This window comes from Mus pahari, chromosome 14 (genome assembly GCF_900095145.1).
Source record: "Mus pahari chromosome 14, PAHARI_EIJ_v1.1, whole genome shotgun sequence".
In the NCBI taxonomy this organism is placed as follows: domain Eukaryota; kingdom Metazoa; phylum Chordata; class Mammalia; order Rodentia; family Muridae; genus Mus; species Mus pahari.
This window is the reverse complement of record NC_034603.1, coordinates 71550592-71562704: the sequence shown is the minus strand read 5'-3', so window position 1 is coordinate 71562704 and position 12113 is coordinate 71550592. Positions and strand designations below refer to the sequence as shown.

Here is a 12113-nt window from a genome sequence, read left to right as displayed (position 1 = left end):
AGCTCCCAGGGAGCTCGGCTATGCCAGCTTATGCTGCCATTGTCCTGGGACAAGGTGTAGGGTCTGTGCAGAGCAACATGCAGGCCTTAGAACCCTGGGTTCTGACTCCACCTTCAGGTAGTGTGACCCTAAGTTATCCATCAATCTATGTCTCAGTTTCCTCTTTACAAAACATGCCCTAGTTGAAACTAGCAGACTATGTGCCACAAAGTCTCCTCTTTGACCTCTGACCTCTGACCTCTACTTTTTCTTACCTGGCCTTTCACCCTTTAAACCCGTCACCCACTCTAGTATTTCTTCTCTTTCTCTCATGACCTTCCCGCAGCCACCCTCTCAAACTCTCCTGTCTATATTCCTAATCTTACCCCCGTCAGCCATCTAGTAAATGAAGGAGGGATGGGAGGAGAGCTTTGGGACTTTGGAATGGGAAGAGGTCCTCAGCCCTCTAAACCTCAGATGAGGAAGCTGGAGGGCCACAAGGAGGGAGAAAAAACTGAGGTGATCCAGTGAGTCTCGACGTGGGTCACCTGGCCTCTGGTCACTTTTGGCACCTGTTTGGAGCTTGAGGATGACCTATCACACGTTCGGGACTCACACAGGGGCTCCTAGCCCCCAGGGACCCAGAACCCAACCTCCTTTGCATAGTCCAGGGCCCCTGGGCTCCATCTGTTTTTCTCTTGATAGCAGGGACCTGAGTCATTGGCAGGAGAAAGCAAATTAATTCTGAGGGTGGCAGATGCTATAGCAAGGAGCTGCAAAGCCCGGCATGAAGGCTGGGCCTTTGGGGAGCAAGGTGTTTACATGGGGATCCAGTATCTGCTCAGTCCATGGGTCAGTCCTGCCCTGCCCCCACCACAGCTGCGAGCTTGGGATAGTTGGATACAAGTCACTTTCTATCGTGGATTGGGCCCTCCAGGTACCCTGTCTCCATGAAAATTCCTTGCCCTGTTAGGACAATTACCCACCTATCTCGGGAGTGGCTGAGGCTCAATGGGACTAGCCAGAAGCTTGTCAACCTACAACTACAGAAGAAAGGGTCAGGTAGACCTGTGTATCCCAGCTTCACCCTCTGTTGGCTGGTGACTTGAGCAAATTCCCTAACTTCTCTGAGTCCAGGTACCTTGGTTATATAGAAGGTGTTTTCTCTGAGAGAATCAGCGGGAGCAAGCAGAGAGCAGAGCTGGCCCTAGGGGTGATGGTGGTTATTCCGTCCACCACCAAACTGCCGCCACCCCGCCCCAATAGCTCACTCCCTTCTTCCTTACTTGTGGTGTTGTAGCGGACACCGTAGAAAAAGGCAGGGCAGGGTCGAACCACCAACTGCCCCGCAGGGCTCCTGGGCCAGCAGGTGCCAATGAGGTCCACAGAGGCATTGCACTGCAGGCCTAGGAACAGAGACAGCTAGTGAGGAGAAAGAAAAAAAAAAAAAAAAAAAGCAAGATCCCCAGGTAGACAGACACCTCTCTGGAGATCTGTCCATCCTCAGTCCCAGTAAAGGCAGAAAAAACAAGGCTTCAGCAGGGATATCAACTCAACCAGTACAGGAATGCGAATTCGCTACTACAGCCCTTGGGAGACTGAGTTCCTGAGCAGAGCAAAGAAAGAGTCCCGGCTGGCTTCAGATCTCCCGCTGTTGGTGAGGACGCTTTCTTCACAGGGGCTCAGGCATTTTGCCCAGCACCGTGGAGGTGAAATGCGCTGCTGTCAGGGTCCAAGGAAGGAAACGCCTAACATAACCTTCCGCCAAAGACAGAAGCACCTGCCTCTTAAGGGCAGTCAGCACCATTTGATATCAAAACCGGCTAGAGCAGTGAAGCTCCACCTGAAGAAGTCTCCCGCCGGGAAACACCATCCTCCAACGTCCCCCTCCCCCGTGTTAAAGACCCTATTTAGAGCTCTGACTCCGCCCACGGCTCATCCAGGGAGGAGCAGGACCCATGGGATGGTGGGCGAAGCAGAATGGCAAAAAGTCCTAGGGTCTTCCCTTAAATAACCTAAAATCTATTCTGGTCTTACACCACCTGTCTATTTGGGCGCTAACTCCCTGCTTTAAAGAGAAGGAACACTCAAGGCCCGGGAATGCACAGGGGTCGACCCAAAGTGGCTACCAAGAGGCGGGGTAGATTTTGAACCGTGGGCTGCAGAGGCCAGCCAGGAGCTTCCACTGCTCCACAGAGGTCTCTGGCGGCATCTGCCTTTTGCCAATATCTGGCTGGGGCTCGCTCTTCTCTGCGCCATGTTCCTTGCGCCTGTCCCCGACGCTCACAGAAAGCTTCTGAAGTGACAACGGGGATATAGCGACCTTTATATTAAAAGCTCAGAAAATCCTGGAGCATCAAAGTCTCTGAAAAGCTGCAAGACTGGAGAAGAGAGGTGGAACGAACCGGTAGGCAACAAAGACACCAGCTTCTTCCAGAAAGCATCCACACTGGGATCTGTGGGTGGGGCAGTGCGGGGGAGGGCGGAGACAAGCGTATGGGGCCCAATCAGGAGCTGCGGCCGGGCTCCGCTGATGCACTTTGCTGCTGAATTGGCACTAGGGTTTCAGTCCACCGCTAGGAGCTCCAGGGACCAGAAAAATGGAAGGAAGGAGGGCACGGACCCAGCAGGGAGCAGGCGGCATGTCAGGGCCTCAGACAGCGCTGCCCAGCACACGGCCAGTCCCCAGACCACCTCACGGGGGTCCCCGCGTCCAGTCACCTTCGGCTTGACCAGCATTTGCGGCTCATCCTGTGGACCACGCCTGGGAAAGAGAGCAGGGTCCCTGGGGATCCGGTAGACAGACAGGGTCTCTGAAGGGGACCATAGATAGATAAGACATAGGAGGGAAGGGACCGGCGTGATTGTTACCAGGCATTGTGAAGGGCGCTTTGCCATCCCCCACATCACTCTGAGGAGGGAAAAAGACAAAGCAAACAAAAGAACAACCCGAGTCTGGAGTGTGTTACGGAGACTGGGACAAAAAGGATAAAGGATATGCTGAGGCCAAAGCCCGGAAGGGCAGAGGAAATGCCCTGAGAAGCAGGTGCAGAGACCGATTGCAGAGCATAGGAATTCTCATGTCCTAGCCTGAGGCACTCAAGGATCTCAAAGTCTAGGCTGCTGAATCCTGGATTATTTTAAATTTTTAACCTCTCCCTCTGTCTCGCTGTCCCTCTGTCTCTGTCTCTCTGTCTCTCTGTCTCTGTCTCTCTGTCTCTCTGTCTCTCTGTCTCTCTGTCTCTCTCTCTCTCTCACACACACACACACTCACACACACACACACACACACACACACACACACGGAGAGACAGAGACAGCCAACTACCTATGAGCTCCTTCCTGGTCAGCGCCGAGTGGACACCGGAGGCTTTTAAAATGATTCTTCTTTCCACAGGATATATTTTTGGTCATATTTTCCGTCCCCCAAGTCCTCTCAGATCCTCCCCCTTCCCTACCCTCTCTCGTGTTCTTTCCCTCTCTTAACAAAAAAACAAAACAAAATTCAAATACTTAACTCACCCAAGAAATGGGGTGAGCTGGGGACAAAAAAAATGAATAAAATAGATGTCTGGCCCCGAGGGGGCTTTCACCCTACTGGGAGACACAGTGAGCAAGCAGGCAAGCATGCGCTCTCCAGTGTGAAATAGTACAAGTAATGTAGGAGATGAGGTCGGGTGGGGTGCTTCTTTAGTTTGGTATTTCTCTAAAGCACTGAGTTTAATTACAGACTTGGAGGGAGGAAGTCAGGTGCATCCATGGAAGAGAGGGAGCAGCCAGTATGAAGGTCCCCAGGAGGTGTTTGCTGAGGTATCCAGGGTTGTCACTTGTCGCCGGGTCACTCAGTTTACAGATAAGGACTCTTTCAAGGGTGGCCTAGTTATGGCTTCTGTACAATTGGACACTGATTTCTTCTGTTAGATTGGCCACACAGTTCCCTTCCTATCAAGGTCAGTGCCCAAGGGTGTTCACAGGACCCTTCCACTGTAGGTAATGTTCCTGCCCAGGTGTGAGGAGGGGTCTCCCATCATGTGCTTCTGGGCAAATCACAAAAGGTGTGAGGATCTGGCATTCCCCTGCAGCTAGGAAATCCATTTACTCATCTGGCATGAGACAGGGAGAAGAACTCTGGGGCTGCCTGGGGGAGCAGCCAGGAGCCAGGGCAGCCTCGGAGCCAGACCTCCTGCCAGTGGGAGGCTGGTGCCATGGGACGAAGGGACAATGGCTTTGTTTGGGTGACATGACATGGAGAGAGGCACACAGGCTGGCAGACAGGCTTGTCACCTTGGGTTAAGCTGTAAAGAAAGGCAGGACAAAGGTAGGTGTCTTGAGGCAGGTGGGTTTCTGAGTTTGAGGCCAGCCTGGTCTATAGAGCAAGTTCCAAGACAGGGCTACACAGAGAAACCCAGTCTCAAAACATCAAAAAAGGGAAGGAAAAAAAAAGGTGTCTCTGGGGGAAACACCAAGAGAGTAGGTGGGAGCCCACGAGACCTCCTGTTTTGTGGCTCTGAACACTCTTGAGTTTTACACTCAATACCTAGTAGAGGTCCCAGCACATAGTAGATGCTGAAGAAGCTATAGGGCTATATGAAGGCTCAGTATGTGAAAAGTTCAGGGTGACACTGCAGCTCTAAGTAACTGAGGACATTGGGCTGTGGGTATGACAAATCTCTTAAGTGACCACATAATGTACTAAATCCGAAGTCAGAGTCCAGTTGGCTCAGCTCTTGAGGCCAGTGTTTGGTAACCGTGTGCTTGGGTGAGTTATTCAATCTCTCTAAGTCTAAGGTTCCTTTTCCTTAAAGCAGAAACAAAAATCCTTGCTTACTCCACTATGATGACTGAACGAGGCTGAGCACTTAGAGGGGAGCCCAACACAAATGGAGAGCCACACACGCTAGCTATTATTATAACAGTTGTTAGTCATTGCCACCTTAACAACAGGAAGAGGAGCTGGTGGCTCCAGGTCCTCGAGAGCTCTGATTCCACTTGTCTGTGATGTTATTAGTCCGTAATTCTATTTCTTCCTGGCATAGACATACTCATGCCACGATTTTATAAGGAGCCAACTCTGTAACCTGTCACATGATGGGGCCTTGGCCATGGGAACCTAACCCTTCCTTGCTTTCTGGCACGAAGCATGTGCAAGGCCCCCAAAGGTTTCAGCATAGTGCCAGCCACTCCGGCCAGACGTCCATCCATCTGTCCTGGGCCCTTCGCCCCACCCTCACCATCTGTCTCTGCCAATGCCCATCGGTCTGGGTTGGTCTGGGCATCAGATGACAAATGGCTGTATCGGAGGCTGTTGTGAGGGTTGATGGATTGCATCCTATGAGGCCAGGCAGCCTGGGATGGGGGTGGGGTGTCCAGTACAAATCACGGAGGAATGAACACTATTCATCACAGCCTGCTGCCTCCAAGGACAGGTGACACCTGTGTGGCTCCAGGGTGTCACTTCTCTTGAACACAAGCAAGTTAATGGAGCCTGACCTGGCCTGGGGTAGAGAGGAGAGATGGAGACCTTTCCTCCAGGCATCCCCCTCCCTCCCTCCCTCCCTCCCTCCCTCCTCCTTCCCTCTCTTCCTGCTCAGTTCTGCCAGTGGGTGGTCCACGGCTGAGGGGACAAGTGCCTCTCTTTCCCTGGTGAGTTCTCCTGACAAACTTACCCGCTGGTCTTCACTGATTGCTCTGTCTCTAAGCTCACTTAAAAAAAAAAACCCTCTCCTTCAGAAAGGCTTCTTAGATTTGGCCTGCCCCTGTCCTGGTCTCCCAATACCTCCCTCGTAGTAGCCAAGCAATTGGTAGCGTGCACTTCCTCTTCTTCCTGGCTTTTAAAAAGCCACCCATGGTTAGACCCGGTAGCTATCTGCATTCTGCAGTTTGTGAAACAGATCCTCAAAATTCAGTGCATTTAACCTCATGGATTTCCCCCTCCCTCCATTTGGGCAAAGGAAGGACCGAAGAAGCCTAGGGCATTGTCTCCCTGTGAGTACCACTCCTGAGCCCCACAGTTGGGGGTGTGAGCGAGCTCGACTAGAAGTCAGTAGAGGACACAGTTGGTTCCTGCAGGTCCAGTCCTCCCTTCCCTCCTCCACCTCTCTGAGGGGTCAGGGGTCAGCATATGGATGCTGCTCTCAGCTGCAGGAGCCTCCTCTCCCACCAGGCCCAGCTTTAGAAGTGAATTCCTCCGGCCTCCTTCTCACTCTTGAGTCTGTTTCTCCACTGGCTGCTCTTCTGCCCTCTGGCTCTCAGTCCTGGGGACCTGGGTGAGACTGGGAGACCCTCTTGGCTCCTCTGGTGACTTACACGGGATCTGATGCCTCTGAGGCAGATGCAAGAAGAGCAGAGAAGAGTCTCCACTGCATCCTGTCCGGCACCTGCCATCCCTGGCTTGGCCTTGGGGTTTGGAAGGCCTAGCTGTGGGTTCAGACCCTGCGATCATTGATAGTGACATTCTGGGAAGTTTGTGAAACCCATTCGTGCCTCAGTTTCCCCATCAGGCTTTTAGCTCACTGGGGATAAAATAACTGCGTAGAAGCCCTTCGCCAGTGGCCTTGGTGCATTCATCTAGCATTTTCTATTGGGGAGGTGTGACAAACCGAGAGGGAGCCAGGTTGCCTCTGCAACGCGAACTTCAGCACTTAGTGGTCCTCTGTGCCTCAGTTGCCTGAGGTGTCAAATGGGTGACATCTTGAAGCTCTTGTGCTGGCAGCATGGAGCCTTATACCCCAGCTCATGTAGCAACAGCAGTCACCTTTGTCCTTTGTCAGTGTCCCCAACTCACAGCCCAGTAGCAGGGTCTGGAGGGCCCTTCCCTGTGGCCCATGGGATGGTGAGCATGTGACACATTGCTGTGACTCCTGTGGCCCACAGCGAAGGCTGCTTGCTAACCTCAGTCCTTGTTCACTCAGGACTCCGGCTCCAGCTCCTTCTTTTCCATACAGATCACGCCAAGGAAGGAGGCTCTGGGAGAACCAGGCATGCTGAGAGGTAAGGGACAGGGGCGACTCACCAGAGACATTGCTGGCCAGGGACAGGCTCTCACACTGCTGATCCTGGAGGGAGGTGGAGACGGGGTTCAGTCCCAGAAGGAGAAGAGCCTGTGGGGATAAGGGGGTACAGGACACTGTTAGGAGTGCTCAGCAGTCTGACCTGATGATTCTTGCCCCTCCTTCTCTGCCCAGCATCCTCCCCTTTCCCAGTCTCCTGGTGCCCTCCTGACTGTTTGAAATTGCTGGGTTCATGGAGGGCTGGGGATGGAAGCTGGTGTTTGTCTCTGGCCATCTCCACATGTCCAACCAGGCCCCTACAAAGGCATGTACACGCATTTGTATCCAACTTTCTGCCTCCCCTTCTTATGTGTCAAGCTCCTCTGATGTACTCTGATATCTAGGACAGATTAATTCTGCCTGGGGCCAGCATGGATATGACTATTGCAGAGGGAGAAACTGAGGCACTGAAGAACTGATCTGAGAAGATTCTAGGGGAGGCCTTTGTCCTATAACCCCACTGAGGGCTCTGTGTCACTCTGGATCACAGCCCTTTTTGGGGTGGGAGCAGTGTGGCTCTCTGACTGGAAGGCTATTCTCTTTTTGAATGGACACCCTCAACCACAATGATACCTTTCTTAGGTTACTGCTGTCTCTAAGGTTAGAGTCTGGAAGGGTGGGCTGTGTGACCAATCTGGGCCACAGTGTCTGCACCCTTAAGCAAGTTCATCTCCCCTCCGTGTTTGAGAACAGGTACGGTGCTCGAATTTGGCAACTAGGTTAAGGAATGATGTTGTATTGTGGCTATACAATAGGTGCTCAATGAGAACATACAGATTGACTTGAGCTTGGTTGTTACCTGGTCTAGCAAGGTGGAGACAGGGTCGGAGCTGTGTCTGTTGGGGGTTCCTTTTGCAAGGGGGTCCAGAAGCAAGTGGGGATAGGAGAGAGGCACTACCACATGCATCGTCTCCTACACAGTGGGAGAAGAATCCCTAGGTCGGATGGCAACCCTGGACGTGTTCTTCACACAGCACTCCACTCTCTCCTGTTCCCATCTTTGCAAGCCCTAGGCTTGAGAGAATTATCAACGAGGGACAGTATATCCAGCTTTAGAAGCAAATGGAACCCTAGTTTCTTTAATTTGATTGTGGCTCATTCTCTCTCTGTGTGAATGTCCATTTGTCCATCCATCTCCTTTCTGAAGCTAGTTTTCTGTGTTCCCCTGATAGGAATGTCCCTATCTCTTCCTATCCAGCAATCCCCCAGCCTCAGCAGTACTTATTCCTCCCTTCTGTCAGAGGTTGATGACAAAGGCAGTCTGCTGCCTTCTTTCCCACCATGCATTTGTATTCCTGACCAGAGCTTGAACCTGGCCCCCACAAGAATTACCTCTAAATCCTGGTGACTTACAGAGCCACATTGTCCCCCTTGGTATCTGCCCAAGTCTTTAGTGGGCTTTATCTAATTCACTCCCTCACCTCAAGCATCCTCCCTCCATCTCGCCCTAGGACTCTCTTTGCTGACACAGCTTCAGATTCCTCAATCGTCCCCAGTCCCACCATTCCTGTGCAGGTTCAGGGCTGCTCTGCCATCAGCCCTGGGGATAGTAAACTCACTCCAGGGCCTTGGCGGTGGTTAGGATAAAGCCATTTGTTGCCCTGGCCCCAAGCAACTTCCTACACTTTATTAATCAGTAATTAAGTTTCAATCTCCAGAGAGGTGACGAAATATCATTAGCCTCATTTTCCAAATGCAAAGGCAGAAGTGGAGAGAAGAGGAAGCCAAGGGGCTTGAGGGTGGCTCTTGACAGCTAAGCAGAGGGCAGTGTCCTCTTGACAAAGCTCTGCAGCAGCTCATTCAGAGTCAGCAGGGACCCAGGCTCTGTGCTCTCCCCAGAGATGGGTAATGGCTGCTGGGGAGAGAGGTCCCTGATAGAAAATCCTACTCTCCTTCACCTCCTAACACACACACACACACACACACACACACACACACACACACACACACACACACAAATCAACCAACCAAGCAAGCAATCAACAGTTAATCACTCAATCAATCTCATTTCAGTCATAGGCAAGTTAAATAATCTTCGAACCCTATTGGACAATATCAGCCCATGCCTGACTCCTACCCTTATCAATTTAATACTTAGATCATGCTTCCATTTTTCAGCTTCCCCTTGAAGACACATCATACCCCACTCTCCTCTACCTACCCTGCATCCTCTCTCGCCACACAGCCCCTCCTGTTCTGGTCCACCTTTGCCTACACAGTCTATGTCTCTTCTAACCTTGTCCAGCACCCGGTGACTCAGCTGTCCTTAGAGACAAAACCCATCCTTAGCACTCCAAAGCAAAGTGACTCAGTATACCCTTTCAGTGTGCCCTCGGTACACCCCCATACCCTGCTCGTGTTAGGGATGTTCCCAGTGGAGGCCTTGGGGTAGTCCGGAGTGTGTAAAAGCCAGCTCATTACCGCACACACTCAACCCAGCTCTAATTAGATGAGGAATTCGAGGACCGGAAGCTCTTATTCACACATCTTAATGTCCTGGAGGTCATTAGAGCAGAAACCCAGATTTGAAGGAAGAAGGAAAAAAAAAAAAAAAAGAACCAAATGCCATAAGGCAAAGGGATCAGCTGACCTTGAACCCTGTTGCTTGTCTGTCTGTCTGTCTGTCTGTCTGTCTGTCTGTCTGTCTTGGATCTGCTTGGTCATAGAGCTATTTTCTGCTCACAGAGGACCTGGGTTGCATTATGAAAAGGCAAATACTTCTTAAAATTCCTAAGCTGGTCTTTCCTCTCCCAAAAGGTCAGCTCTGTGGCAGAATTTTTACCTGCGCCCCCTCCTGCTCTGTGGAGGTTTATAAAAGCTTCCAGCTAATTCTGAAATCCTACTTCCATAAAAGGCCAAGTGTTTCCCTCTTGCAGACTGTGGATCTCCTTCCACTGTCACCTCAGTTTCCTTTCTCCATCAGCAGGAGAAGGCTCTGCTGGCAGCCAAAGTCTCCCAAACTTTCCAGGCTAAAGTCCTCTTAATGAAGATTTATTTGTTTGTTTGAAGCCAGGCTCTCTAAGTAGTCAAGGCTGGCCCCAAACTCAAAATCCCCCTGTCTCAGCCTTCCAGGCTCAAGAATTAAAAGTGTGTACCACCATGACCAGCTAAAACTGGGAATTTTTATTTTTATTTATTTATTTATTTATTTATTTATTTATTTATTTATTTATTCAGACAGGGTTTTTCTGTGTAGCCCTGGCTGTCCTGTAACTTGCTTTGTAGACCAGGCTGGCCTCGAACTCACAGACATCCTCTGTTTCTGTCTCCCAAGTATGCCACAACACCTAGCAAGACTGGGAATTCTTAATCTGAATTCAACAAACACACTGGGGGTGGTGGGCAGTGTGAATACCCTGTAATTAATTGTGGAATGGTTTTTAAAAATAGTTTTTTTTTAATTTTTTTTTTTAGGACAGTTTGTCACTGCCTCTACTTCACAAGTCCCAGGCCTCCGTACAACCAGATCTGGGTCTTCTTAAATCAGAACAAAGTACATGTAGCCTGAGAACCATCACTCCCTTCGTGTCTACCCTGTTCTCTCCTTCCAGCCTTAGCACTGGACACTGGCTGTGTGTTCAGAACTACTTTTTAAACTTTGTGCAGTGTGTATGTGTGTGTGCATGTAGTGTGTGTGTGTGTGTGTGTGTGTTGCATGCCTATGAGTGTGTGCAGCACATGAAAGTGGAGTTCAGAGGAAGATGTCAGACGCTGTCTTCTATTTCTCTGAAGACAGGGTCTATCTGTGGTTGAGAAGCACACTTCTCACACTTAGTGAGGCTGGCTGCCCAGTGAGTTCCTGGGCTCTGTCCCCTAATGCTGGGGTTACAAACATGAGCAGTCATTTGCAACATCTTATGAGGGTCTTGAGGTTCAAACTCAGGTCCTCAAGAAAACAAAACAAAACAACAACAACAACAACAACAAAAAAAAACAAACTCAGGTCCTCACGCTTATGTAACAAGCAGGCACTCTCACAGACGGAGCCATCTCCCAGGTCCCCACAACTAGTTTTGAAAAAAAAAAAAGTTTTCAGTATCTCTTGAAGCGCCATTTTTTTTTCTTTTTTCCAATAATTTATTTTTTTATTCACTTTACATCCTGATCACAGCCCCCCTCCCTCCTCTCCTCCCAGTCCTGCCCTTACAAGTCCTCCCCTCTTGCCCCTCCCCTTCTCCTCAGAGAAAAGGAAGCCCTCTATGGAGACCACCCCATCCTGGGGCATCTAATCCCAGCAGGACTAGGCACATCCTCTCACTCACTGGCGAATGGCTGGGTCTGTACCCCAGCCTGCCAGCTCCGGACCCCAAACTAAACCTCTGCCTCACTGCTAAACCTCAGCAAGCCTTGAAGGTCTAGTCTGAGAAAGACAAGGCCACTCTGCTACTCAAGGAGGTCACCTACCTTTGAGAAGCTGCGCAACGGATGTCAGGCCCTGGCACGCACAGGGCACCCACAGCGGGAGAGGGAACGGAGCCATAGAGAAGCAAGAAAAGTGGTAAGCCGTCTCTGGAGGGCTGGTGGGAGGGCTGAGCCTGACAGCTGCCTGCTCCAGCTCCACAGCCCTGCCCCCCACCCCCCCAGGCCGGCACAGTCTGAGCTGCCACCCCAGTTCCCACTGTGACTTTGGCATAAAGGTTAATCACACCCAGAAAATGCTTATTAGAGATCGCAAATAACCGCCTTACTGAAGCTCCATTTGGTCTTTGAGGCACAAAGTACAATCTTCTTTGATGGGACGATTCCATGATTATTAACCATTTGGGGAGGGACCTGAGGAGCCACAGGAGGGAGGGAGAGGTGGCCTGGAAGCAGCCAAGGCTACCTCCCCCCACCTCCTCAAAGTCTCTGAAGAATCAGGAGAGGGATCTATCTTCCTCCCTTCCCTGGGAGGTGAGCTCCGGGGCAGGTGTGACCACCTCATGGCACTGGGCCCTCTTTCTTCACTCTCCTAGAGCTCAGAGTGTTGTTCTTACTGAGGGAGTGGCTGGCCCTTCACATGCAACTTCCTTTTATGTGAAGCAAGAACAGTGAAGTTGGGAGGTGGGCCTTCCTGGGACCAATAATGGAAAGCTTCTGAGGCCA

General features: G+C 51.0%; 1 protein-coding gene across 2 annotated transcripts in view; it reads right to left on the bottom strand.

The window, feature by feature from the left end:
* Positions 1-12113, bottom strand: part of Crhr1 (corticotropin releasing hormone receptor 1) — a 42856-nt gene that overhangs the window by 15199 nt on the left and 15544 nt on the right. For both annotated transcript variants that reach the window (XM_021211518.1, XM_029546427.1), the window contains exons 2-3: positions 6992-7079; positions 1266-1385 (exon numbers count right to left, since the gene is read on the bottom strand). In XM_021211518.1, the coding sequence (XP_021067177.1) occupies positions 1266-1385; positions 6992-7079 (208 nt within the window). The remainder of the gene's footprint in view (positions 1-1265; positions 1386-6991; positions 7080-12113) is intronic.